At 48.3% G+C, this 25,389-nt stretch overlaps 1 protein-coding gene and 1 long non-coding RNA gene across 15 annotated transcripts in view; one reads left to right on the forward strand and one right to left on the reverse strand.

Annotated features, from left to right (window-relative positions):
• Positions 1–8,725, reverse strand: part of ADAMTS9 (ADAM metallopeptidase with thrombospondin type 1 motif 9) — an 86,180-nt gene extending 77,455 nt beyond the window's left edge. For 6 of the 7 annotated variants that reach the window (XR_005103628.1, XM_037383190.1, XM_037383192.1 and 3 more), the window contains exons 1-3: positions 8,534–8,717; positions 8,029–8,417; positions 6,616–6,778 (exon numbers count right to left, since the gene is read on the reverse strand). Coding sequence is in view for 6 of the 7 variants with exons in the window: in XM_037383190.1 (XP_037239087.1) it covers positions 6,616–6,778; positions 8,029–8,417; positions 8,534–8,627 (646 nt within the window). In the remaining variant the exon portion in view is untranslated. Of the gene's footprint in view, positions 1–6,615; positions 6,779–8,028; positions 8,418–8,533 lie in introns of all 7 variants that reach the window. The other variant, XM_037383189.1, reaches the window with a different exon arrangement.
• LOC119146086 lies at positions 8,257–25,066 on the forward strand. Of its 8 annotated transcripts, XR_005103631.1 has the most exons (8): positions 8,266–8,371; positions 9,360–9,446; positions 13,386–13,531; positions 14,251–14,355; positions 17,131–17,292; positions 18,373–18,523; positions 24,880–24,965; positions 25,046–25,066. It is a non-coding gene; the product is annotated as an uncharacterized LOC119146086 (long non-coding RNA). The 8 variants fall into 8 exon arrangements; XR_005103634.1 differs by lacking the exon at positions 13,386–13,531; XR_005103629.1 differs by lacking the exons at positions 13,386–13,531; positions 14,251–14,355 and having other exon boundaries at positions 8,257–8,371; positions 9,364–9,446.
• Positions 25,067–25,389: the final 323 nt, after the last annotated feature.

The raw sequence follows: 25,389 nt of genomic DNA on the forward strand, positions 1-25,389 counted from the left end.
GAGAACACCACTGAGATCACCACAACTTTGTACTGACACTCGGTAAAAGATGAGGGAAAACATCCCATTAGAAAGAAAGACTTTCCCTAGCGACTGGCCACAGGGATGCTGGTAATGACAATACAGGCACGTGGGAAGAGAACTCACAGAATAATCTGCCTGTTTATTTTCACTAGTATCTGCCACAGGGTACAGATGGAAAGTACCAAAGTGATACCTCTCAGCTTCTCCCACCTGCCCTTCTTCAGCAGATGTTCACACAGATGATGCAATTTTGCAGCTACTTTTTACAAGTATGCCCATTTTGATTCCAGGAGAATAATCCATGTTTAAGTTGCAAAACAATAACCAACCAATAATAATCTGTTTAGTCACCATCTTGGGCTTCTACCATGCCAGCTGGATGCTCAATACATTTTCAATACTAAGAGTAACAACAACAAAAGGTGTGCACCTGCTTATAGCTCACATTGAGAAATTTTAGAACAAAACCACAGCAATGGGATCTGCATAATTAGCTGCAATCAAATGTTTTCACTGAAGTCAATCTAATACCTTGTTTCACTTGCTAAACACCACAGAAAGATAGCAGAAACATTACAGCCTGATCCCTTTCCTGACTCATTATGGGAAAAGCTTGTGTTTGACATCCCAGGCCCATTTGACCAAGTACTAGTTGGCTGTAACTGCCCTATTACCTCAACAGAAAGCCAGAAATAGAATTAATTACATTAGCATATGGGACTTGTGACGTGACTCTCTCATTTGCTGGTTTTGGGAGGGAAGGAAACCTGAAATAATTACTATCTGACTATAATTACAATTCACTTCCTTAAGATGAGAAACTTTTCTGAGAGAAAGAACGATGTCAATGTTTTACCCTGAGGCCAGAAGCAAAGCTGACAGCTTAAACAGGCCTTTGAAAGAGCTCGAGGATTGCTCAACCTGGAAGCAAAGGCTTAGGAAAACCTCCCTCCTGATCTGCAGCCCCACGGTTACGTGAGACCCAGCAGTACAGAAGTTGCCTGAAGACCTGCCTGGAAACAAGACATCTAGAACGTGAAGTTCTGCTAGATGAAGGAGCTGAAAACCAAAATAAAGTCACAGTTGGAAGCAAGATGAACAGTCCAAAAGAAACAAAAAATACAAAAGAGCTCTAGACCAACAGCTTGACTGCAAAGCATCCAGGACTTCACTCACAAGGGTACAAGCACCAAGTCTTGTGGAAAAAGCATTCAAAATTTCTGCCTCAAAACTGTTATAAAGTAAGAATCTAACACATACAAATGGTCTGTAGGATGAGTATGAGATTCCCACCTCTGGCCCGTTTGGCCCTGTTCCCCACCACTGCCAGTTCTAACACTGGCTATACACCTCAAACCACAGCTCAGGCAGGAGCGAGACATCATCTACCTGCGCCAACGAGAGACCACATTACATGGACAAGGCCAAAGCCAGGCTTTAGCCATGGTGCTGGACCCCCAACACATCCTCCCCCAGGGCACCTCCCCAGTCACAACACTGATAACCGATTAACAAACCCACAGCCTGGCAACCTCAACCTGCCCACCCTTTCCCAAGCACGTGGGAACACACTGGCAGAGCCATCTCCTGGTTGTGCCATGGGTTCACCAATGACTTCCCACACAGCTGGGTGGCACTGGGAGAGCCATGACAACCATCTGTAGGGGCTGAGCAGGCTGGTGTTAATTCTCACACAGAAACAGGATCACAATCATCAACCTGGCAGCACCAGGCATTTACTTGCTCAAGACGCAGGGTAGTGCTCCTCTGCTCTGGTGGCTTCTCAGTATCACGTTCAGTGGGAAGGGTTTTTAAGGTTACCATGAAAAGGTCATCTATTACAAATTACTCATTAACGCAGCTGAAAAATCAGTGACATATTACTGATTATGTCTGTGTCGCGCTAGCTCAGCAGCAAGACTTGGTCCACACTGACAATCTGTCTTGTGCTTTTGATCGCAGCCTTCTCAACACACCTTACAGCTTCTCTCCTCCTCACCCAGATGAGTACATTACACATTACATAGGTCTTGCCCTTGTGGAGCTGCTGTGCCTGGCCACGCATGTGCTGCCTCCTGAGCAGTCAAACCGCTTCAACACCTCACAACTGAATAGTCAGTTGCAAATTTGAGACCCTTTTGCATCCATTTCTGGCAAGTACTGGGACATGCTAAGCCTCCATCCAGGCTGTGCCCAGCAGCCGCCTATGCTGGTAACGCTTGGTGTGTTTTGGAAAGCGACCTCGGCAGCTGAATCACCAGGCTTCCCCACCTCTGCCAGCAGCAGGTGCGGGCACAGCCGGCTCTGTGCAGGTAAGATCTGCTCCGTCCTGCACTCATCTGAGCTTGCTTCCAAGATCTCACCACCTCAGTGTGAATTGTTGGAAGGCCTCTTTGCTGGCTACAGCCCCTTTGGCTCTCCTCCAGGACTAGGAAAAAGCTCTAATCATCTTCCTACTAGTTTGGCACCATCAGAGTGTTATTGCTGCTTCTGCATGAGGAATTTTGCCCGTGGTGGATATTCCCGCTTTAAGCACTCTCATTAAGGAGCCAGGACTGTAAGATCCTCACACGCAGCCCCAGAGCTCAGGTCTAACACACCAGCCTCAGGACGTGCACAGCTGGCCAGCAACAAGCCATGGGAACAGCTAGCCCTCGCTATATGTTCAGTCCTTGATTTATTCAGCTCAGCCACAGGTGGGTCTTGAATACAAAAGAATTATGAAAAATGAGGCAAAAACAGGGAGGCTTTTCACTAACGAAGCTGGGAAGGAAACGGAAAGCACAGATCAGGAGAGCAGCAAACTGAACGCAGTGGGAACAAAGAAGGAGCTGCCCAAAAGAGTTCATTCAGGAGTCCTGCACCAGGGTCACAGCAAACGCCGCAAGGAATTTGCAAAGTTTGGAGCAATGAAATAGCTGAGCATGCAGCAGAAGCAGGGAGACGAGAAAGCCCAACTTTTGCATTTATACCCATGGACACAGGGCAACTGTGGCTCGGTGCCCCCAGGCAGGTGGAGGCCACATCTGTCTCAGAACGAGGGGTGGCCAGCAGGCAGAAGGATTGGGCAAGATTCAGTAAAAAGCTAAACCTACGACAAAATCCAAGAAAACTGAAAGAACCCCAGAGAAACCAACAACCAAAATATACGTATAAACATATCAGCGACAAAAGTGGGAAAGGTGAGAGAAAGGAGAGGCAGCAGAAAGGAACACAAGATGCAGAGCAAGAGGTGGCTGAAATGCTTTATTTAGGTGACAACCAGAGGCAGTGCCCTGCTGGCGTGTGGAGCTGGACATCTCTCTGCAAGACCAAACCTCTGTGGGTTCACATGGAAACTGGTGGGTAGGGCTCGCCAGTCTGTTCCTAGCGGGATGTCAGACTGGACCTGGGGGTGGTGGGGTGGTCAGAGACCTGCTGCCGGCCTCCTGAATCCAGCCATCACGGCAGGCACAGCTCCCCGCGGTGCCGCAGGATGCAGCTACGCGCCTTTTATCATTGGAGTCAGATTGTTCCCCCGTGGGGCGCAGGAAAGCTCCACTCTCCAGCTTTGCAATGAGCCACTTCCTTTTTTTCTTTTTTTAGGATCAGAATTTCTTTCCTCTTCCTCCTCCACCTCAAAAAAGCGGATATTTAATAATTTGGATCGGAAGAGCTCGCTATCCTGAAGCGATGGGTGGTAGCGGTGCTGCACCTAGTGACATCATGCTGTCAGCCTGGCCAAGTCTTCATCCCGTCAGGGCTATTCAGTGAAACACAACTAATTACTCTGCCAGATCCTTGACCAGATGACAAATTGATTCACGGTACTAACGAAAAGAAGGGAAGGAGGAGAAATTGCACCATTTCCTATGACTGAAACTACATTAACTATTACCCCAAGGAAAACTTCGTCAAAAGTTTTTATTGTGGCAGTTGAGCTATACGCCAGACGGCTGAAGTGCATTGCCAGGAGACCCCGGCGCAGTGCTATGAAAGTTCATGTGCAGAGCACGGTTTGCATTTGATATCCGTCAGCATTCAGAAGAGAAAGATCTTTTTTCAGAACATCTGCAGAGTATCTCATATGTCAGAGGACCTAAAACTGTTATCAGAAACTGCTAATTAAAACTTCAGAAAATCAAATACCTGCTTTTCTAAGCTGACCAGAGGAGGTCAGAAAGTAAAAGTAACACCAGGGAGACCACTAGAAATGAAAGCTTTTACTCAATCTGTCAGTCAGCTCGTGAGGGAAACTTTTCCTGGATACTGCGAGAAGTCTGTAATTACATCATCATGGCACGGGCACACCAGTGTGTTGCTTAATAATAATTTCCAGGAAGACTGCTATCAGAAATCCATTCTTAATAGCACCACTGCCTGGCAACATGGGCTCCCCTGCTCACTGCAGGGTGGGTACCTCAGATTTCCCTCACGCGAATTTCCTCTGAGCAAATTTCACTCCCTGCCAGAAGCTGGCAATGCGAACGCACCTTTTCACACGTTATTCTGACAAAGGACTGGATTTACACAACACCCTACAGCTATAACAAACTCCCAAACTCTCATGAAAACATTCTTCTCCAGCAGGAGTGACAGATGCACCCTGAGCAAAACAGTAAGCACTGCTAGATTTTGTATTTTCCCCTCTGTTCCAAAGACATGAGAGACCTTCTCTCCACCAGATGTAACCCCAAGGGGAACACCAAAGGTCAGCATTGCCCAAGCTGCCCTGCACTTGCTCCTTAAACAAAGTGGCTAAGACTTGTTCACCACACACATGTGACCAAAGCATCCTTCCCTTTCAAAAACCTGGACAACGTCAAAAGGGAGAGGAAGAGATGGAGGGGAAGAAGACAGGAGGACCAGTAAAATTGTCACGCCTATCTGGAACCCTTAACCCTGTATTTGAGAGGCGAGACTTCCTCCCTCCTCTACACAAAGCAACTGAGAAGTGCAAGGAAACAAAGACAAGCAAGAGGCAAAGCATATTGGAAAAAGAGAGAAAGAGATGGATACCACGTAGGTAATATCATGGATGGAGTACTATTCTTGCGAATCATGATCCAGAAGAATAATACCCTAAACGGGAGGCATGGAACAGTGGGATGAAATACAGTAGACCGTTATTACAGCACAAAGTAAAGTCCACAGCGAAAGTCAGAGCCCTCCCAGCTACCTTTGATTCAATGAGTCCTGTGATCTGCTGCTCCGTTCCTCCAAGGGCTACTGATGCAATGTGCCAGATTCCGTGTTTCTTTCCAACTGTTCTGAGTCTCCTGCATCTGATCTCAAAGAAGGGAGCAGAAACAGCTGGAAGAGAGAAACCAGAATGGCATAGTCCAGCAGCAACCCTTGGAAGAACAAACAACAACAGCCTTGTGAGAGGTACCACTGTCCCCCAGCACGTATGCTTGCATGTAGACACGTATCCACACATCTTCTAGAAGAAACACATGTTGCTAGTGCATCAGCTCTGGCTGGTCACAGAGCACCAGAGCATCTTCTGACTTAGCACAAGCTGGACAGCACGACCGCGATCCACAGTCACAGGTGCCAAACAAGTCACACGTGCTAAATGAAGTCTAAGTTTGGCACCACACTTCTCCTCCAGTGGTACCTTTACTCCCTGAGCAACTCCACCTACTTTGTAGCACATGAGCAGCCTGCAGCCCATGCAAGGAAAGCCAGTCAAGGTCTACTCTGCTAGCTCCTGTAGGTCTAGCTGCAGGCCAAAGGAGGATGGAAAAACAGCAAGTGAAACAGGAGACCAAAGGAATAAGCTTCTTCAGAGAGAACTTAAGCGTTTGCTGCCAAAGGAGAGGATTAGTTGTGAAAATCAGGAAGTCAACGAAGCAAAGAGCAGCAGGAGGCCACTGCAGATAATAGGGACAGTAGGAGCATGGCTGTTGCTCACCAAGGCACGTGAAGGGGAGATGAAAAGGCTTGTGCTCTTTCATATGTGCAAAGACTAGAAAGAGGAAGCGAGGAGGTCAGGGAGATGGTGCTGGTGGAGGAAGGGCCACAAGGAGAAAAAAAGCCTTTGAAAATGAGCCACGGAAAAGTGATTAATAAGGGAAAAACCATCAGGGTTGACGTTAGGACCTTCTCACTTCCGCTAGAAAGAAATAGGACATTGCGACTCACAACCAGATTTAGGGAGGGAAAACCAGGAGCACAGCAAGACCAAGGCAGAAGGATGTCATTTAAAGGACAGACACAGAATTTCAGACAGAGTGAAAATCAGATTAGGATAGTTAGGAATTACATGTAGGAGAAGACAGAAGGCAAGTTTAAAGGCTCGTGGGATTTTTAAGGCAAGACAGCCCAACGGATCTCTTGCCAGCCTTACAGCCAGAATGAAATTGAAACCGCAACGTCTTTCCTAACCACAACTTCCTTATAACTGATTACTAGAAAGCACAGGCGCACCACGTCTCTCCGGTACAGCAGTACCACCGTGAGCCCGGTCCTAGCGCATGCGGCACCATTTCTAGAGGGGTTCCTCAACTCCACATCCTTTCTGCCCCACGCAGACCTACTGGCTTTTTACTGCAAATTAGTTCCCTTTCATAAGTGCCGAGTTATCAAGGGCAGTAACGAAACGAGTACCTGGAGTATCGCAAGTCTGCCTGTCCCCTGAAGAGTTGGTTGGAGGCGTGCGGTGTCGGTAGACTAGATGTGGTTTATTATGCTCTTCTTCGTACTCCTGTTCTTCGAGTGATAGCAGTGGCTCTACAAAATAGTCCCCATCATCAGACTTGAATGTGCCTAGCTGAGAGGGACCAGAAAGGAACAGGCAGTCAGCTTTGGGCAACAACAACCCAAGCAGGACTACCCAACAACGCCAGCAGTTGAGGAGGGAGATACGCCAGTGCCCCGTTCTGCAGCGACCCCTGCAAAGGCACAGCTGCAGCTCCAGCGCCCATCACTCCACTTGCACCCGCACCGGGCTGCGCTGCTCCCTGCAGCCATCCCACTGGAACTTACGGAAAGCAAATTACTAATCTGTAGGCAGGGAGCACGAGAGGGGGCACACCTGCCACACTCTGTCCCTATGCCGGTGGCGTTTACCAAGCTGCCCTGCTCGTGGGGAGATGGTGCTAGAGGCCTCGGTGCAACGCCACCCCACTGTGCCAGTTTTCATACCGCAGCTCTCCCTGGGATGGGCTTGAAACCCACATGTGAGAACCAGGGGGAGGTGCCCAGTCAGCAACAACCCTGCTTATGAGAAGACACCAACACTCCCAGTCGCATGTGACCGTGCACGTAGGGAATTTGGCGGGTAAATAGAAGACGTCCAAGACAAAAACTATCCTGCAACTGTCCTAGACTAGGATGCATGACCAGGAAGCAGGAGGGAGGCCTGCCCAGCTACACGCAGCTGCACTAGCCTGGGTGAACGTGCACCCCCAGGGGAGCTCCCGGAGCAGAAGGGCCAGCAAAGACCTGCCGGGGGGCACCTGGGACAGGCACCCCGGGGTGCTGGACGGGCCAGCCCTGCCAGGAGCTTCTGCTTGTCCCTTTGCCAGCATCTCCCTGCACAGAAGGGTACCAGGATGGCAAGAGGGGCTGGCAGGGCGCCTGCTCTCATTCCTCCTCGGGCCATGCCCCCGCCCCGGGGTGCTGGGCGGCTCTGGGGCCAGCGCTGCCGGGCAGCCCCCAGTCACCCCTCTGCAGCCCTCGGCGGCCCCCCGGGGCAGGAGGGGGTCCGTGCCCGCCGACCCCTCCCAGGGTGCCGCTGGGTGGCACTTTTTCCCCCCAAAACCCGCAGGAGCAGGAGGGGCTCACCCCAGTGCCAGAACCCGACGGGATAATAAAAGTGGGGTGGGAGAAACCCCCGGGCGCGGCCAGCGGCAGCCGCCAGCCCCATCCCGGGGGCGGGAAGGGACCCTCCCCATCGCTGTGCCCACCCCTCTCGCCCTGCTGCTCCTCCTCCTCCTCCTCCCGCTTCCGCCCCGGCGCGCCGCCGCTGGGCGCCCGCCGGAGCCGGGGCCGGGGCCGGGAGCGGGCCGGGGCGCTCACCATCCCGGAGCAGAGGCTGATAACGGCGGTGTGCCGCGGGCGGGCGTTGACGTGCCCCCGGTAGAAGCAGTGTTTCACGTCGGCGTCCGCCGCCTCGGCGTAGAGGCGCCGCTGGTCGGCGGCGGGCTCTCCCAGGAGGCTGACGGTGAAGAGCGGGGCGATGAAGGCCGAGCTGGCCGTCAGGTTGAAGAGGAACTGCTGCCCGAAGGCGGAGAGCCTGTAGTGCGCCTTGGGGGAGGCGGCGGCGGCGGCCGTCCAGGCGTCGGGGGCAGCGCTGGTGCTCCGCCGCCGCCGCCTGAAGTGGACATCGGTGGGGAAGGGCTCGCCAAACTCATTCACCCGGGTAGGAGTCACGATCTCGTACTCGCTCAGCTTCTCCAGCAGCTTGGCTGCAAGGGAAGAGAGGCACATGCCCCTGAGCCAGGAGGCCGAGCCCCCTACCCCCGAGGGGCGGCAGCACAGCACCACCCCCCGGCTCCCCACCCCTCCCCGAGCACCCCCTTACCTTGCCTGGGGTGCAGCTTCTGCCTCCTCGCTCCCGTCCTCAAGCCGTCGATGAAGAGCGTGGTGAGTGCCAGCGCCAGCGGCGCCAGCTGCATGGTGCTGCGCGCTGTCCTCAGAGGAGAGCAGCCTTCCCCCGCCTTCCTCGGGCTCTTCCTCGCCTCCTTTTTTCCTCCCTTCCCACCCGCCCCCCCACCTTCTTTTTTTTTTTTTTTTTCCCTTTTTTTTTCGCCCCCTTTCTCCCCCTCCCCGCCCCCCGGTGCGCTGCCGGGGGAAGGCGCTGGAGCCGGGCGGCGTTAGGGGCGGGCGGGCCGGCGGGGCGCGGGGCGCCGGGGGCCGCGCATGGTCCGCGGGGGCGGACGGGCCGGGACCGACGGGCCGGGATGGGGGAGCCGGCCGCCCGGCCGCCTGCCTGCTCTCCCTCGCTTTCCGCCTCTCCCCCCGTCGGGCTGGTGGACGGGGCGCTCCCGGGAGCCAATTTAAGGGGGCGGGCTCCATAGATCAAGCAGGAGAAAAGATCCCGCCCTGTTAGAACAGGGACAGCCCTTCCTACCCCCTCTTCCCCCACGCCTTCCCCCTTGTCACTTTCTTTCATTCGACGAGGAGCACCGGAATCGCAGGTTTTCGGCTCGAAAAACTGCTGCGGCTGGACGGGGGGTGGGGGGAGGGGGGGGGGTGGCGGCCGCTCCCGCCGGCTCCTTGCAAGGGATTTTCGAAATGCAGAGTGGCCCCGCCAGCACCGGGGGGACCAGCCACTTTGTCACTCACCGGGGGGACAGCCGAGGTTTCTTACGTAATTGATGTTTTCCCCCTTTTCCTTTTCTTTAAAGACAGCTCGAAGAAGTGTACCAGCAATCGAAGAATCCCCCGTGTGACACTTTGGGTAGCAGTTTTCTTCTGCGTTTGTCAGATAAGAGGTGCTTAAAGCAACTTTTTTTCAGGGTTAGTTTTCTGTTGTGCAGTTTTCAGGCACCCTGAGGGAAGGGACAGATTATTTCCTTATCTGAGTTTATTTTGGTTTACAGTTTGGAAGTTTTCTATGAAAATCTAAGACATCCTTTAGAGCTACATGTAATCAAGCAGTATCTTCTACCCTTCCTCAAGCCAAACCCCCAAATTTTGGTGGTTTTTCTTTTCTTTTTTCAAAATAGGGGAAAAGGTGCGATGAAATTTAAAGCTTGTAGGCAAGGCAAAAGAAGATCAATGGTTGGAAGTTCAGATTTGCATTTCTATAGAGAATTTCAAAGTTCTGCACTTCATTCTGGGACAAGGAACAGAAATACCAGTATTTGCTACAGAAAGGGAAAGCTTAAAAAAAAAAAACAAACCACAATCCACTTCTGGGCAAAACAGCACCTCCTGGCTCTTCTAGACTAACTGGTGAAGCCCTACAAACCTCAACTATTAGGAGTGAATTATCAGTTTTGTACAGTGAACATAAAGTCAGCAAAGCATCACCTGCGAAGCCGGGGCAGGCTCTTGGCAGCAGCTTTGTGCAGTAGAGCACGGTTTAGGAATCTCCACATTTGTGGAGACCCAAGTCAGCACACCTTTAGGGCAAGGCGTCATGGCACATAACCTCCCAGCATGGCGTTGGGCCCACGCCTATAAACCATGTTTAATTTAAGTCTGGGATGCGTACAATAAGATAACTCACCTATATTGGCTTTGGGGGCTTGACAAAGCTGGGATGCTTCCAGGTGTGAGTCACTTCGCGTGCAGTCAGCTCTGACAGTGGTGTTGGGTCTCCTTGTGTCCAGCCTTAGGGCTGGCACGGGCACAGCCACACCTGCCTGATGGTCCCCCAGCCCTGGGGAGCAGAGGTGTCTCCCTGCTCGCACCATGGGTGTGTAGGAGCAGTGGCGTGCCCGTTCTGGTACACGTGTCTTCTCCTGCCAGCAGCAGCTCTTCCCAATGGCCAAACATGGTTATATCTCCATGCACTCACCTGTTCATGGGTGAACCTGGACCAGATTTGCTTTTCATGATGCAAAGGGCCTGCTCAGTCACATTTTCTGTTAATTGCTTGCTCATGCACACTATTTAAGAAAGAAAACCTCAGAAGAGATACAAGACCAAACTACACTGAAATAACTTCAATGTGCAAACCCCTGGCTTGCGTGGCCTTTCGTGGCTTGGCAAGAAAAGTGTGGCATCCCCACCTGTCCCACACTGGATTGTGTCCTGATTGAGTTGGAAAAGCCACTGAGGTCCTCGGGCTGCTGGATGAACAAAAAAAGAGAATCTTGTAACATCATTACATAGCACCCGGGCTTCCCTCCAGGCATTTTATCACTCCGATTCTTTTCTTCAGGCTTTCTCCGTCTCATCGTCAAATAAATTACTTAACTTGTAGCAGGAGTACTATCTGCTCCCTGAGCTGCAGTCCTGCTCCACGAGGCCAGCAGGAGCACCCTGTACATCACCGAACCCCTGACAGCCTTCCAGCACCTTCCCACAAGTTCCACGTGTGCCCCAAAACTTTCAGACTTCACAGGGAGAAGGATACAGGGTGCTCGAGTGGGGGATATGGCCCCAGAAGTCGTGGCAGGGGAGGGGGAGGCCGTGTCCTGTGCTCAGGTGGGCGCAGACACGTACCCCGGGAGTGCCGGGGCGAGCCAGCGTGGCCAGGTGGGTGTGTTGAGCGATATCGAGCTGCCAGTCAGCAGAGGGGGAGTTGAAGAAAAGTGAACCGAGTTGCCTGAGGAAGGAGAGAGTGAAAAGCTGAGCATAGCATTAGAGCTGAGTCAGAAGGGAGGGGAGAAGGCTTACGTGGAACTAGTCCTGCCAGTGTCCTGGGGGAGAGGGATGCAGCCTTCGCTCCTTTCCTCGTCCTCAGACCAGGATGGTGTTGGGGAAACAGGTCTGCTGCTGTTTTATCTGGATTGCAGAGTGCCCCAGAACAGCTGCCATCCCCATTTCACGAGTGTCCTGCATCCCACTGCTCCCAGCCTCGGCATCCCTTTGCGCCAGATCCCACGCTGGCAGGAGCTGCCTTGCTTCTGTTCAGCTCACTGACACAGGAAAACCTATCAAAGCTTTGGGGGTTTTCCCTAGTTTTCTACAAGGTAACCCGTTAATTTGGCTCTGGGGTGAGGTTCAAAGGAGCTGAGGAGCTGGCATGGGGTGAGAAGTGGCAGCACATAGCTGTGCCTGGGGTGGATAGGACCCTTCTTTTTGGCACTGAGCTGAACGGGGTGACTTGCAGAGGAGCATCCTCATGGGCTCACTCACTGATCTGAAGCCTCGGCACATACAGACACGAGGGCAGGCAAGAAAGAAAACCCTTCCATCTTTCAGAAGAGGGGAGCTGGCCCATGGAGGAGCTAATTAGGTCTCAATTATGGGGCAGAGTTGGGAATGGGCTGAAGTGCTCCCAGGACCAAATCCTGGCTTTGCAATGGCACTAAACACATTCTAGGAGCATGGCATGACTTACTTTCAATGCCGTTTCCATTGATGTAAGAGTTATATTTTGTGGGGCGTTTTGAATCTTTACAGCTGGAGATTAGGAAGTGCAGAAGGAAAGCTGTCACATAACTAAATAGATTTTGCGGAGTTGAGAGAAACTAAGCTACAATCTTAAATTCAAATAGCTTTCCTGTTAGGAAGGATCTATTAATACTTAGGGTATGGTAATTGTGCAGACTCTTAAGTCCTCACCCAGTCAAAAGTAACCCCTAAGAGCCCATACCTATGCATGAAAAAAATCCCTGTAAAACACTGGGAATTTTGCCTACATAAATACTGCAAAAGTTGAGCTGCAAATGCCTCTTTCTATAAACTACAAAATGAGAACTTGATCGCAACAGCAAAACTTCAGTAGAAAATTTAAGGCAGTGCATGCTGCCGCAAGAATGCACTCAAGAAACCCAAACTTCCTGAGGTTTTTGCATTGCTTTTCACCCTTGTTACAATTTCCTTTTCCCCCATAGGTGAGGGCAATCCCCAGTCACTAATCTTCGCTTTTTGCTGCCCGGCCTCTCTGAGTAAGCGTCATCTTCCCTTATCTGCTACATTCACTCACTTGCCCAACAATTATCCCAGAAGGCAGACTGTTTTCCTTTGATGGTTGCTCTTCAATGCCACAAGATAACCAAAGACAGCCAACATTTTCTCCTCGTGTCTAATCTGTGTGGTCAGAAAGTGAAAGATTTCATTCCCTTCAAACAGCTGACTGCTTGCTGGCTGGACATCGGCCTGTCTTGCTCATCTGCCTATGCTGGTAGCAAGGATGCTGCTCCGTGCTGCCTTTCTCTCAGTTTACGAAGCTCTTCTGCTCACATAAAGGCTTCTTGTTGAAGGACATTCTCATCAATTGTGTCAAGGCTGGATTTTTAAATCATTTTAACCTTTCAGGTTTGTTTGGAGGGGCTGAGACTTGCAAGTTCTTGCTGTATACTTAATTTTCAAACTTGTTATCCATGCCAAGCCCACTCTTTTTGATCCTGGTTAAAAGGATTTAAATATACAGTTTAAACTCATCTACAGTAGCCATTTAAGCTCCTGCTTCCTCAGTGGGGCTCTCAGTTCCTACCCCGAGCTGTGCTCCATGTAACGTGCTGCTGCCATCGAGGTGTGCGACACTTGGCTGGTTGGGGTTTGCTCCTCAGACTGCAGAGGGCTGGGAAGTGGTACCTGCCATTGACAGCAGTACCAGCACAGCACTTCTGGTGCTGCTGTCACAGCTTGCCCTCTGTGGGCCCATGTCCTGGTCCCCATTTTAGGCCAGTGGCAGAGGGAGATGTGAAATGATGTGCCAGGATGCTTCAGAGAAGAATTAAACTCTCAGTCCCAGCCTGGTCCCCTGAATACAGAGATGGGCACATTGAAGTGACTAATCCAATGTTACCCAGGCGAATAAGACCCAGACATCCTTCTGTTTGGTCCTGGGTTAGACCGTGCAACATAAATGTCCTCTCAGCCGATGGAATGCAGCAGGAGCTGCGTGCTGTGGGAGCCACCCCTCTGCACAGAGGCACAAGCTGGGTGCAGTGGAAATGTGAGTATAACCTCCTCCTTGCTCCTTGCCTGCTCATCATCCCTACTCCTTGCCTGGGTGGGGAACCACCATTTGGGAACAGAAGGTGAAGGAGGAAAAGCAAACAAGTCTCTTGCATTGCTCTTCTCACATGCAAGGGAGCTGGCTCTCGGTTTGCCTTAGAAACAACTTTGACCCTGGAAAACAGATACATGAGTAGGAACTAGGGACTGGGTGGGAGGAACAGCAAAGCCCACGTAGATGCTGCAAATGTGTGGGATTTTCTGCTTCAGGTCAGCACGGATGGATGTAATGATCCCTTGAGGCTTTCCACTTAAAACTGTTGGTTCCAGTTCACCCCTCCCCTGCTCCCAGCATTGCCACAGACAGTTCAGATGATGCTCCTTTTGCTTACGCCTCTTATCTGCTTTGTGGAAAATGCGTGCTCAGCGTAGCCCAACTTCTGGGTCTCACTGCAGCCTGGCAGTTCCTTTGGCCTGGCAGGAATTTATAGATCCCATCCCCTACCCTTTTTACTACAGGTTGCAATCTGGTGCACGTCTTAAAGTAGCTGAGAAACACTTAATCCTACATCTGCCCATTTTTGTGCAAATTAAGACATCAAGCTAAACACTATATTGGTTTATCTTTTGTTTGACACGCTATAAATTAAACAGGACCTGAATATGCTCCTTTTGATTTTTGATACAATGTACACGTGCATGTATGCTGTGTTCCAGGTGCCTTTGCCAAGACATTAGCAGTAATACTAGGAGGACTGAATAGAGCAGATGTTCTGTAATCCCACACCAAAAGGCAACCTGGGAATGCTGAAAGTTCTGCAGGTACAAAAAGCTCTAGCCCTTGAGCCATGTACTTTGATTCATATAAACTAATTATCAGAGCAGTTCTGCGAGGTATCACCATCACCTTATGAAGAGGAGACTGAGATGGGCGATTTGGCAAAGGACACAGAGTCGTGGAGCTCTGACCTTGTGATCAGTTCCACTCTCTCACTCCAGCTTGCATGCAGTCTAAGTGAACAATGTAATATTTCGGTGCAGGGATCATTAAACTGTAAAACTCTACTTTAGGAGGGTTGTTTTCATTCTTTCCCCAAATAGTAGATTGGCTCCAGAGATAATAAAATACAAATATCCATTAGAGTAGGAAAAAAGCTAAGCAGCTTTACAAATACCAAGTTCTTTTTTCCCTAAACTGTTTGATTTCCCTGGGGGTGTCAAGGTAGCCAGCTAAAAGCAGAAAGACATCTCCCTGGGGGAAGTCTTTGTGATGTCGTTGTATTTCCATAGTGGTAGGAAGTCTATACCAATTGTAAACCCATCAAAAAAAAGATTGTCAATGGTTAAAACATGGGAATGTTTTAAACCTAATCCAGCTTCTGTCAAAATTCATCAATAAAACTTCCATCAACTTGGAGAAGCACAGAATAGGGGCCTCTGTCGCTTCCAGGAGCTATTTTACAGCATCACATCATGCTCATTATTATCCACCTGATGAACACAATATAACACCAATACCAAGATGCAACAGCTTGGGAAAAAACCATTTCTCTCTAACTTTAAAAAATGGCTCTGCTCCCTAAAGTGCAGCACCAAGAACCAGAGCATTTTAAAATGCTGCCCAGGTAGCCAAGGTTGCTGGTACAGACTGGCACAGGGAGGGAGAAGATAATCTAATGGTAGCTCCATCACTTGGCATCACTACTAGCATCACATCATCACTACAGCCAGAAGGTGCACCAGACCACAGCAGCCATGTGGGATTGCTCCCCCAATGCTAAAGGAATAAGAGATGCTGCTTAAATGTGATGCTGTGGATGCAACTTCAAGCAAGTCTGCAACCCGCTGAGTGCAGGATGTGCCGAGGAAGGAGCTCTCCTCCTACACCTGCTCCTACGCTCTTGCACCGTTTCCTCGTTTCCTCTGAAGGCAGCATTGATAAGGAACAGACTAGGGATGCTTAGGTGGAGAGAAGTCAACTTATAAACACATGAAAAAAATCTAAAAAGGGATTTGGTCTCTCCTCAACTCTGTCCTGGGTGAGCAAGTTCCATTTTCAGCTGCACACTCTGCACTGACCTGCCCGTTTCTCGTGACAGCGGTGGCCCTGCCTGGGCAGCTGGGCACTTCTAACTCGGGATCCCTCGCTCTCGTTTGTGCCTGGATCGCCGCTTTGCTGTCAGGTGCCTGCAGCCTTGGCTTTCTTACTTAACCTCACCTTCAAGCTCCGCTCCTGCAACCAAAATGGGGCACTGAACAGCAAGAATTCAATGTTTCTTAAGTGTCAAAGTTTAGATGTTGAGGAGCACGCTCAGAAGTAGTGGGGTACAGCCAAGGGAGAGAAAACTCAGGATGATCTGCAAAGCTGAGAGTTGTCCTCTCCTTCCCAGCTGTTTCCATCAGCCACCCCCTGCTCCATGCCTTCCTGCCTTCTCACCCACTAAATACCTTTTTTGATGGCAAAGGCTGTGTATGTTCCCCTCGTGTGTTCCCTCGCAGGTGCGGGGAGAGCTACATGAAGGATGTGAATTGGCTGCAGCCTTCGTAAACCACATTTGTGACATGCCACTGAGGCTGGGCGGCGGTAGAGAGAACTAATGGAGTGTAAATCCCCCTTTGGAAGCACACATCATCTCCATCCTCTCCCTGTAACTCCTTCACTCCCTTTGCAAACCACATGAGAAAGCATGTCCCCTGAAGAACCACAGCTGGACATTTTGGGTCGTGACAGAAAGAAGTGGAGCATTCACACAGCCAGAACTGCCTGGCTGACGGGTTCAGAGCTAGCTGTGATGCTTCCAAGGGAATCTGTAGTCCTGAGACTAAAGCCTGCTAGCAACAATCCTCTTTTAAAGTTATTCTGTGGCTTGGCTACAAAGATAAGGCACCAGATGGCTTAGGAAGAATTTTTAGGAGACAGTTGTGCTGGTATGCCTGGAAGGATCTTGAGAGTTTACGTTTACAATAGACCATTTCTTTGGAGGCGAATGTTTGTCAGAATCATCAGTTTTAATTACTTAAAACGTAGACTGTTTCCAAATGCAGACAGTGTTAAGAGGAGGGCTTTTTCTGTCATTTTTTTCCTGAAGAGAAGACAGCCAGCAGGGATCCTTTCCTTTAACTTTAGAGGTAGCAGCTTGACTCGTGGAGACTGTGCAGTTTTCATCCCAAATACTATCCTGCAGCATTTCTTTCACTGATGAATTATTCATTGCACAAGCAGGTATTTCTTTTTATCTGTTTTCAGTCAACAAAGCAAGCAGCTAATTTTGTCAACTTGAAGCACATAAAAGCATGGATCAGTTCTCAAAATTCCCAAGACTTTTAAACTAAGCCTTCCTTTGTCTTTTGGCTGCAAGGAGGCATAGGCTGGGACAGGATCCATAAGGATGCCAGTAGGAATAAGCAGTATGGCTGAAAGAATTAGCTAGCAACCTACTGGTAATCTAGATGTAGCTTTCATACAGCCAACTTCTAAAACAAAGCGTGATCAGTAAGGATTATGGCATTATTGCCTACAGTATCGGGCTGAATTTGATGACACCAGGAACAGAGCTCCCATACACCCAGTCTGAGGTCATGCTGTTTCTTTCCTAGCCAGAAGTGTTACCCAGAGATATTTAGAGGATTTGGACCATTGGAGCCTTCCTGATAACCACAACCCCGCCAGAGCAACTCATCACCTGCAGGTGCACGGCAGACCTGAGGAGACACACACATGGACATGATGCCTGGAGATACGGCAGCTCTGTTAAGGAGGTACTTCCCTTCCTACGATGCATGTATGTTGGGACATACATGCCATATTTTTCAGGCCCCTCTACTTTTTTTTTATACACTAGAATACAAATATGTTACTGAATGTTGGTGATGGGAATCAGGCTTACGTTTGTAAGCCAGCTGTTACCACGTTTTCTCACCATGTTTTATCAGCTTAATTTTTCAATATCCCTAATATTTCAATACAGAATTTTTAAAGGGGGGAAGCATGACTTGGAATTGACTGTAACACGAATGGATTTGTTGGCTTAACTGACATTGTTTTGACATGACAGGGCCTACCAAGGGACTAAGGCCCCTTTGTGCTAACTGCAGAACAAACACAGGACTGAAAATGGAGCCGCTATCAGAGCTGCCCTGCCTTATCACACTCAGTTAATGCGTTACTCCACGATAGCCAGCCAGCTAAGAGCAGCATTTGTTACAGGGAGAGGGAACACTGGTACGCAGCAGCAGCATTGTTGCCCTATGCAGTTTTCATAGCAGGTTCCTGCCCACGGTTCTTTGTAACTCAAAGCCCATTTTCAAAACAGAGAACTGTCCAAATTTGAGTCATTTAATTTACCAACAAGGTGGACATTTGTGTTCGTGCCCCTTCAGGACAGGGAGATGCTGGCCTATGGCCGAGTGCCCTAGACCTGTTAGAGCTTCTCAGCTGTGCTGGCATCACCCAGCACCCACAGGTCAACCAAAGACCCCAAGAGCCAAAAGGGCACCCCCCTCCCCAAACAGGTGTGTAACTGGGCTCATTAAAACAAACACATGCTTGGTCTGTTTAATTCCATGAATTAATTAATCCCTCTCAGCAGTGACTTTGTAGCCCTGGTTACACACGTGTAAAACCATCTAGTTTAGAGCAGCAGTATCTAATTGACCGCATGAAGTTTTTTTGAACACCGCTATGAATAGAAAATAGGCCTTTGGGCCAGGAGTCAGCAAATCTGACATGCTTCTACCAAGAGCATCAGGAGGGACCCAGCATCTGCACCTCTTTGCTGCTTTGGCAGCATCATAACAGCTCTGATCAAGAACCATCGCCATAGCCCTCCTCTCTTGCAGATATCCCCAAGCCACCCTCCTGCAACCCACTTCACAGCGCAAGGAACAAAAGAGGAGCTTCTGCATTGCTTAAACACAGAACTACTGCCCTGTTACAGCTATTTCTTGCCATCTCCAGGGAGGCCGGTGGTGACCATGCAGCAGTGACAGGGTAAGAACAAGGTAACTTACAGCAGTGCTGTACCTGAGCACTAGTCTGTCTCTTCTGCTGGGGACCTGCCGTTGGGTGACCCAGGCCAGAGACAATGCTTTTGTGCCCCTCTGGTGAGCTGCCCTGGGAGAGGGACCTGAGTTCTGCCTGCGGAGATACAAACGGCATCGTCACCCTTGCCCTTTTGCAAGTGCAGTGCTGATGTTGAAAAGCTTGACCTTGCACTGCCCTACAGTCTGACATCGACACCAAACACTGAGCACCCAGAACAGACATGGCTGTAGAAATCCCTAATTAACAAATTCTGATTAAAAAAAACCCCATCATAGTCTCAATAGCATGCATGTGCAGCCAGACTAGTATTGCCAATGTCTGCGAGCTTTTAGCAAAAAGTGCGGTGAGATCTCTCAGTGCATGGAGCTATAATTACAGCTGTCAAGGACAGAAATCCCTTTCGCTTTCCTGCCCCATTCCCAAAGACTTTTCTCATGCCCCAGCCCTCTCCTTGTGTCCTTCCTTCAGGCCATGTGTCATCTGTCCAGGTCACCAAGCAGTTGGGTTCCCGTGCCTAGAAACCAGCTCATCTTACTGGCAGATCTTTTTCTTTTCACATCCATTGAAATCTGTAAAAATAAGACAATTCACAAGTAGCTTTTTAATCTAATTATACTTGTATTTACTTGGCAGAATCTTAGATATTTTGCAAACAATTTTTATGACCCAGCAAAGAGCTTCCAGAAGACATGAGCGTGTGATACAGTGACACGGATGTCTGCTGTCAGTCTGAAATGGGGTACAAGCGTGCACTTCTCTATCCAAGCCTTTCAGTAAAAGTGCATGCAGCTTGTTTCTTGATTTCGGGAAATACTTGCAAATGCAAGCAGCCTCACCCTGCAGCTGGTGGTGTCTGGAGTACCCTGCAATGTGGGTACAGCAGCGCCTGGCCCTCGTGCCACAGCCACGAGCCCCCTGGCTCCGGGCAGTGCATGGATAACACCGCAGCTGGAATAATTAACACAGAAGATTTTGCAAGCACATTTGCTGATTGCAACTTTGTCCTAGAGACTGGAGTCTCCTGCAGCTGTGAGAAAGGAGGCTCCTTGTCGTTTATAGCTGAGGTCAGCGGAGGGCCAGAGCAAGGAAGTTTGTATTGCAGCAATTTGTACCTTATCTGGTTTATAGATGTAAACAAAAGGTTTACACTTCCGTTACTGAACTCTCCTACACCAAAAATGTTCAGCGCATAGAGGAGGAGAGGGATCAGCCATGTCTGCGCACACTTATTTCTTGAGCATATTTTGAAAAGTGCAGTTAACGAGTCCGGTGTTTCTGAAGGGTTTGGAAATTAAGACTCCCTTGCAGTGCTTAAAAACCCAGTCTCTACAGATGTCATTCCAGGATCTCCATAGGGTCTGGATGTAACTCCTAAGTCTCATGGACTTGGGTCAACACCGCTGAAGCCAAGAGTTCTTTCATGAGCTTTAGGTCACTCCCAGTTGCTTCTGAAGTCATTGCCCAGGCTTTTCTCATTTTAGTCACAGTACCAGAGTTTTGTATCACTTGAAAAGCTCCAAGGCAAGGGACATATGGAGCCTACAAAAGCATAGTTATTGTGCTAGCTAGCTCCAGTCCCATGCCAAGCAAATTATTCATGCACACTCTGTGGATAGGAGGCACAAGCTTTCATGTGGTTATATGGATAAAGGGAGGAGAATTTGGGCCACTGACTCAGCCTGTCAGCAATGTTTCCCCCTAAATACAGCCATGGAGCTGCAAAGCAGATTTCTCACAGCACTGATGTTGGGGCAGTACTCTCTTTGGAAAATGTGACCCCTTATGTACATGTCACTTGGAAACCAGTATCGTACAAGGGAGCCAAACTCTTCCAAAAGTCTGACCTTTTGATTATTACCTTTCATGAAAGCAAGCAATTGAACAAAAGCAGCTTAGAGATAGCATTTCAAATGAGAATCAGACAGCTTGCCTGAAACAGAAGCAGTAGCTACCTGCCCAGCCTGTTAGAGACGTGGCCATGCTATGCGATGCTGCACTCCTGCATCCAAAAGGAAACCTGACATTCAACAGGTGTTCTGCTTTTTACGTAGTCTAACGGAAGGAGAAAGAGTTTGAGGAGACACACTACAAAAAGGTCCTTTAAAGGCACCTACTTTTCCATTTCAGCTCCATGACCAAAATACTGTGGGGGGTTTTTTCTTCCCCTCTCTCAGTGGATTTTATTCAATTACCATTGCAGCGGCCAGTGCCGAGTGCGGGGTACATTCCTGCTTCAGTCATTTTTGTGTCTACTTGGCAGCAATCGTGAACACCCAGAAAAGCAGGCAGTTGCTATTTGCTTCAAGTTTTACTTTCCCCTTAGAAATATTTCTGATTTGGCTTTGCCACACTACACACACACACACAAATAATTCTTATGATCCTTTCACAAAGGAATTAAATTTACTCTATTATTTTAGTTAGTGGAAATAGAAAAGCCAATCAGTTGACTGTAATTGTACAATAAAGCCAAGAGTAGTTCATTTCAATCCTTGTTCCATAATACTTATATAATTCAGACCTGGAGACAAAAGCAGTAAGGTCATGGATTAACAGTGGCTTAAAGTTGAAAATAGCCTGAGGAAGTAAGGATGACAAAGTAATTACTACTGGGCAAATCATATGTTAATGGGTATGGGAATTATTTAGTGTATGACATTTAATCAATGTAAATGGAAGAAACATGAAAGCAAATTCAACTTTTAAGGTCTCCATGATTTTATATATATGTGACTAGTCTCTATAATTGAAATAGATCTATTTCATATAAAAATACATTTGAAGTGACAATATATTAAAATAAATGGTTTTGTAATAATTAAAATGGTTGTTGAAATACAGAGATAGTTCTTATGAATAGTGTTTTATAAGTTTGCTTTTTTAACTGAGGTGCCAAGCAATTAAAAAGAACACTGTGCAGAAACTCATCTCTAAACACCTGCCATAAACTGCAGTTTTCTAGATAAAAGATCACAATTCAGAGGTAAATAATGTTGGCAATTCACTTTGCTATAGCATGCGAGGTAAATCACATCAAAGCCTTCATGTGCATACCCAAACAAATTAGCAAAATCCATTATAAAAGGTCTGGTAGGGTCTGTACTCACCCGTGCTGGAATTTCACAAGACACCTAGCAATGTTTCATTAGGATCACCTATTGCAAGAATTACAGCTGGTACAATAATAATTGCTGTGCCAGAGATAATTGCAGAGATTGCGAGAGCGCAAGACACAGGATAACTAGAAAAGGAATTCTGTCACAAGAATGCCACACAATTTTTCCCACAAGTAAGGGAAGAAAATTAGATTTCGAAACAGCGGGTGAACACTTATTTGCCAGGGTAACAGCTACTGCCTGCACAGAAACCATCCCCCTGGGCCCGTGGGATGTTCAGAATGAGGAGCAGCTGAACATTTCCAAGGAGAACAGGGGCAATTAATATTTTAGTGCTTCTGTGCTAAAAGAAATTGCACCTGCACACATTATCGCTGGGTGAAAAAACCATGCGTTGATGAAAACACATACGATCTAGTTCCGTTACTCATCAGACCACCTCTAGCCTTGCTGTCCAAGACACCTCCCCAAAGGCAAGTGCCTTGTCTCAGTGATTGGGACTTACTGGGAGAAGTTCGTCATGGCCTTGATTCATAGCTCAGTCAGAGCAGAGAGTTTACTGAGACCTTTTGGGTCTTTGTAATACCATGTTGGTAATAGCACAAATAAACCCACTGTCTTGGGATAATGTACCTCCTTTTATACAAACATTTCATCTCAAAGTCTTAAATAGGCAATAAAACAATATTTAGTCTTATAAGTTGTCTTTGTTTAGGTTCATAACGTAGCAACCTACCACATGCATTCCCCACATTCAGAACACCTCAAAACCTCTATTAGTAACTCATCCCAAAATAAACGTGCCGTTTGAGTCAAAGTTATTCTATTCTGAAGAGGGCTGCTATAGCCAGGTCCTGTGAATACAGGACGATAACGTGCTCTTGATTATTTAAGAAAAAAAAAACCCAAAACAAACAAACAAAACAAAAAAAGTGAAAAAAGGTGTTTTCCATTTCAGAAGTGAATTTTTGCACATCCTTATTCAAAGCCATGTTTTCTTCATCCAGATATAGGTTATGACCTGAAGAAAATATCCACCGCGACCTTTCTTCCTCCCAGCCTTTGGATGCCACCATCAGAAGGGTGATGAGGCATTGCCTCCTGCCCCCAGCCACACAACACAGTGTCCTGGGCTATTTCACAGGGTTTTCCCTGTCCTTCAATTGTCCCATGCAGAAGCAAAACAACTGCTATGTACATGTAGCACAATTTAAAGACTGCTTAACAGGCTGGTTCTGATTCTCTGTGTCTTATGAGCCACGCCATCCTATTTAGTGTTTTTGGTGTTCCGTACGCGCACCGGTGGCTCTGTGCTGTTCCTTGGTTCCTTGTCCAGCCATGGCAGATAATAATACCTTTGGCATGTGGCACTCAGCTAAGGCAAGCACTGAAAGCGTTAACTCAAAGGGAGGATAATGTCCTATTTGGTTGAAGTAAAAAGTAAATAAATACAGGATTTACTGCAATTTAAGGCTTAAGATGAGATCAGATGCCTGTCATCTCCAAACACCTCTCAATCAGTGAAAAATAATCCTTCACAAAATAGATTGTTGTTTTTTGGTGCAAGTTTTTCTGGAGAAAATGAAGCCATATGTTATTCCTCCGTAGAGTGGAGGAAGGTGAAGTATAAACTCAGCTGAAAACTTATCCAGGGCTTCTGGCAAGTGCGGGCTCGACGCATGTGATTTGTGCTGCTTACCAGATCTTTGCATTTCATGGATCCCAGATGATGTGCAGGGGCATCTCTCGAAAAGGATGCAGGAAGTTAGGGCTATCATCAGCTAATGAAGAGGGCAGGGAAACTAAAGGGGAGCAGACAGGAGAGTGAGCTTGGAGCTCTGCCCTCACCATGGGTGAACGAGGACTTGCTCCCATCCCTGGGAACTGTGGCGCTGGAGCCACCTGCCCACAGGGTTGACTGGTTATCCTTCTTCCCCTCTTTATTTCCAGTAAGGGGAGTCAACCCGACCTTTACTTTCAGATCTGAGAGAAGCCTTGAAAATGAGAACAGCGAAGCCATCCAAATGCAAACACTGGCTACGGTAGGCCTATTTATAAATAGTTTAGAAGAACACCATGAACTACAGGAGGAGGGGAATTTCCTTCTCCCCCCATTTTGCTGCCTCAGTGAACAGAGTGGCATGCTTGAATTTGCTTTCCTACATACCAGGAGGCCTATAGCAGAAAATGAGGTTAAATCCACAAATGCAGGACCTGATGCGGTCAAGTGGCACCAGCTCTGTTTTCAATGCAGTGCATGAAGGGGCCATTCTGCTAAACACATCCCTGGTGCCAGCACAGTCCTTCAGACTTCTGTTAGTGGTCCTGCCTCTAACAGGGGCAGGGCTGCCCAGGGGAAAAATCACAAAACAGATGGAGTGGCTTGGAGGTCATCTACCTCTGAGGAGAGAGGGGCTGCGGATGGCTTCCCAAGCTGCTACCTCCATCCTTCTCCCTTCCAACTCTCTCCAACATAAAAAGGTTTTCCTTTAGAGGGTTCATAAAGAATAAACAAACAAACCACTCAGCTGCAATAGTAAGTGGCATTAAGAATTCAGAAAGTGAGAAACTAGCCCAAAAGAGCCAGCACCCAAGCCCTCATGGATTCTTGTAAGGATTCAGGTTTACCATAGCCCCCAGCTTGCCACACAGCTCTCGGTCACATCTACTATCAGCATGCTTCTGCCAGGCTGCTGCTTTCGGTTTTGAACCTTAGCCCTACAAGGAGTTGTCTGAGCAGACTGTTAACCTTTGTCTTAAAGGACGTCATAAGCAAAAACAAACTCTGCCCTTGCAAAGCTTCCCTGTTTATATTCCCCACATACACACAATTACTTGGAAAAGTAATCCAACAGATTAAATTTCCCTTTCTAAGAAGTGTTATCTAATGGCCAACCAGTGGTGGTGTCACTGTGCGGATGATGCAGTCACTAAAGTGCAGCTACTTGGTCAGCAGAGATGAGGTCAAGCTCAGATGCTTGAAATAACACACGGCAGAATGAGGATTTCACCCCTTTTCTGTCTGCCCTGCACACACGGACACTGAGGATTAAGGCAGTTTTCAGGGGTCTGATGAAGCTAGAGCAGATGAGAGAGGGAGAGTCAACTGGTCATATTCTGTGTTATTTTGGAATGATGCCAAGCTACCTGTCATTATTGACACGTCTTGGTTTCTCCTATCTGCAGACATCACAGGCTGCCTCACCCCAGTTTGAGTCACGTCACAGGTACCACTGGAGCATATGAGGACTGGGAATAGGAATCAATTAAAGGTGAGATGCAGAGAACTAAAATGCACATCCTTGGCACACCTCTATAAACAAAGGTTAACCCACTTTCCCCTCTTTTACAGGTCACTGAAATTGAGGTGAATTTTACCAATCCAGACATTTCTAGCTACCTTTATCTTCTGTCTCCCATCTCATTTCTCCTGAACCCTCTCCAACAAACATCACGGGTGATTTCTGGAGTCAGAGTGATATCTTTGTATTTCATTGCCCTCAGTAGAATTGTTTTCCATGAACTCATCTAGTTACCCCTGAAGTCAGGGGGCTCACAGAGAGCCAGCTGTAGGAAGGACTGAAAATTAGGTTGGTTTTTTTGTCTTTCCTATGGGTAGTAGTCAGAGACAGCCTCCTCTCTCCAGCCAGCTGCCTGGAACATCCCACTCCACAGGAGATGATGTCGCATATGGGT

Source organism: Falco rusticolus, chromosome 4, assembly GCF_015220075.1.
Source record: "Falco rusticolus isolate bFalRus1 chromosome 4, bFalRus1.pri, whole genome shotgun sequence".
Taxonomy (NCBI): domain Eukaryota; kingdom Metazoa; phylum Chordata; class Aves; order Falconiformes; family Falconidae; genus Falco; species Falco rusticolus.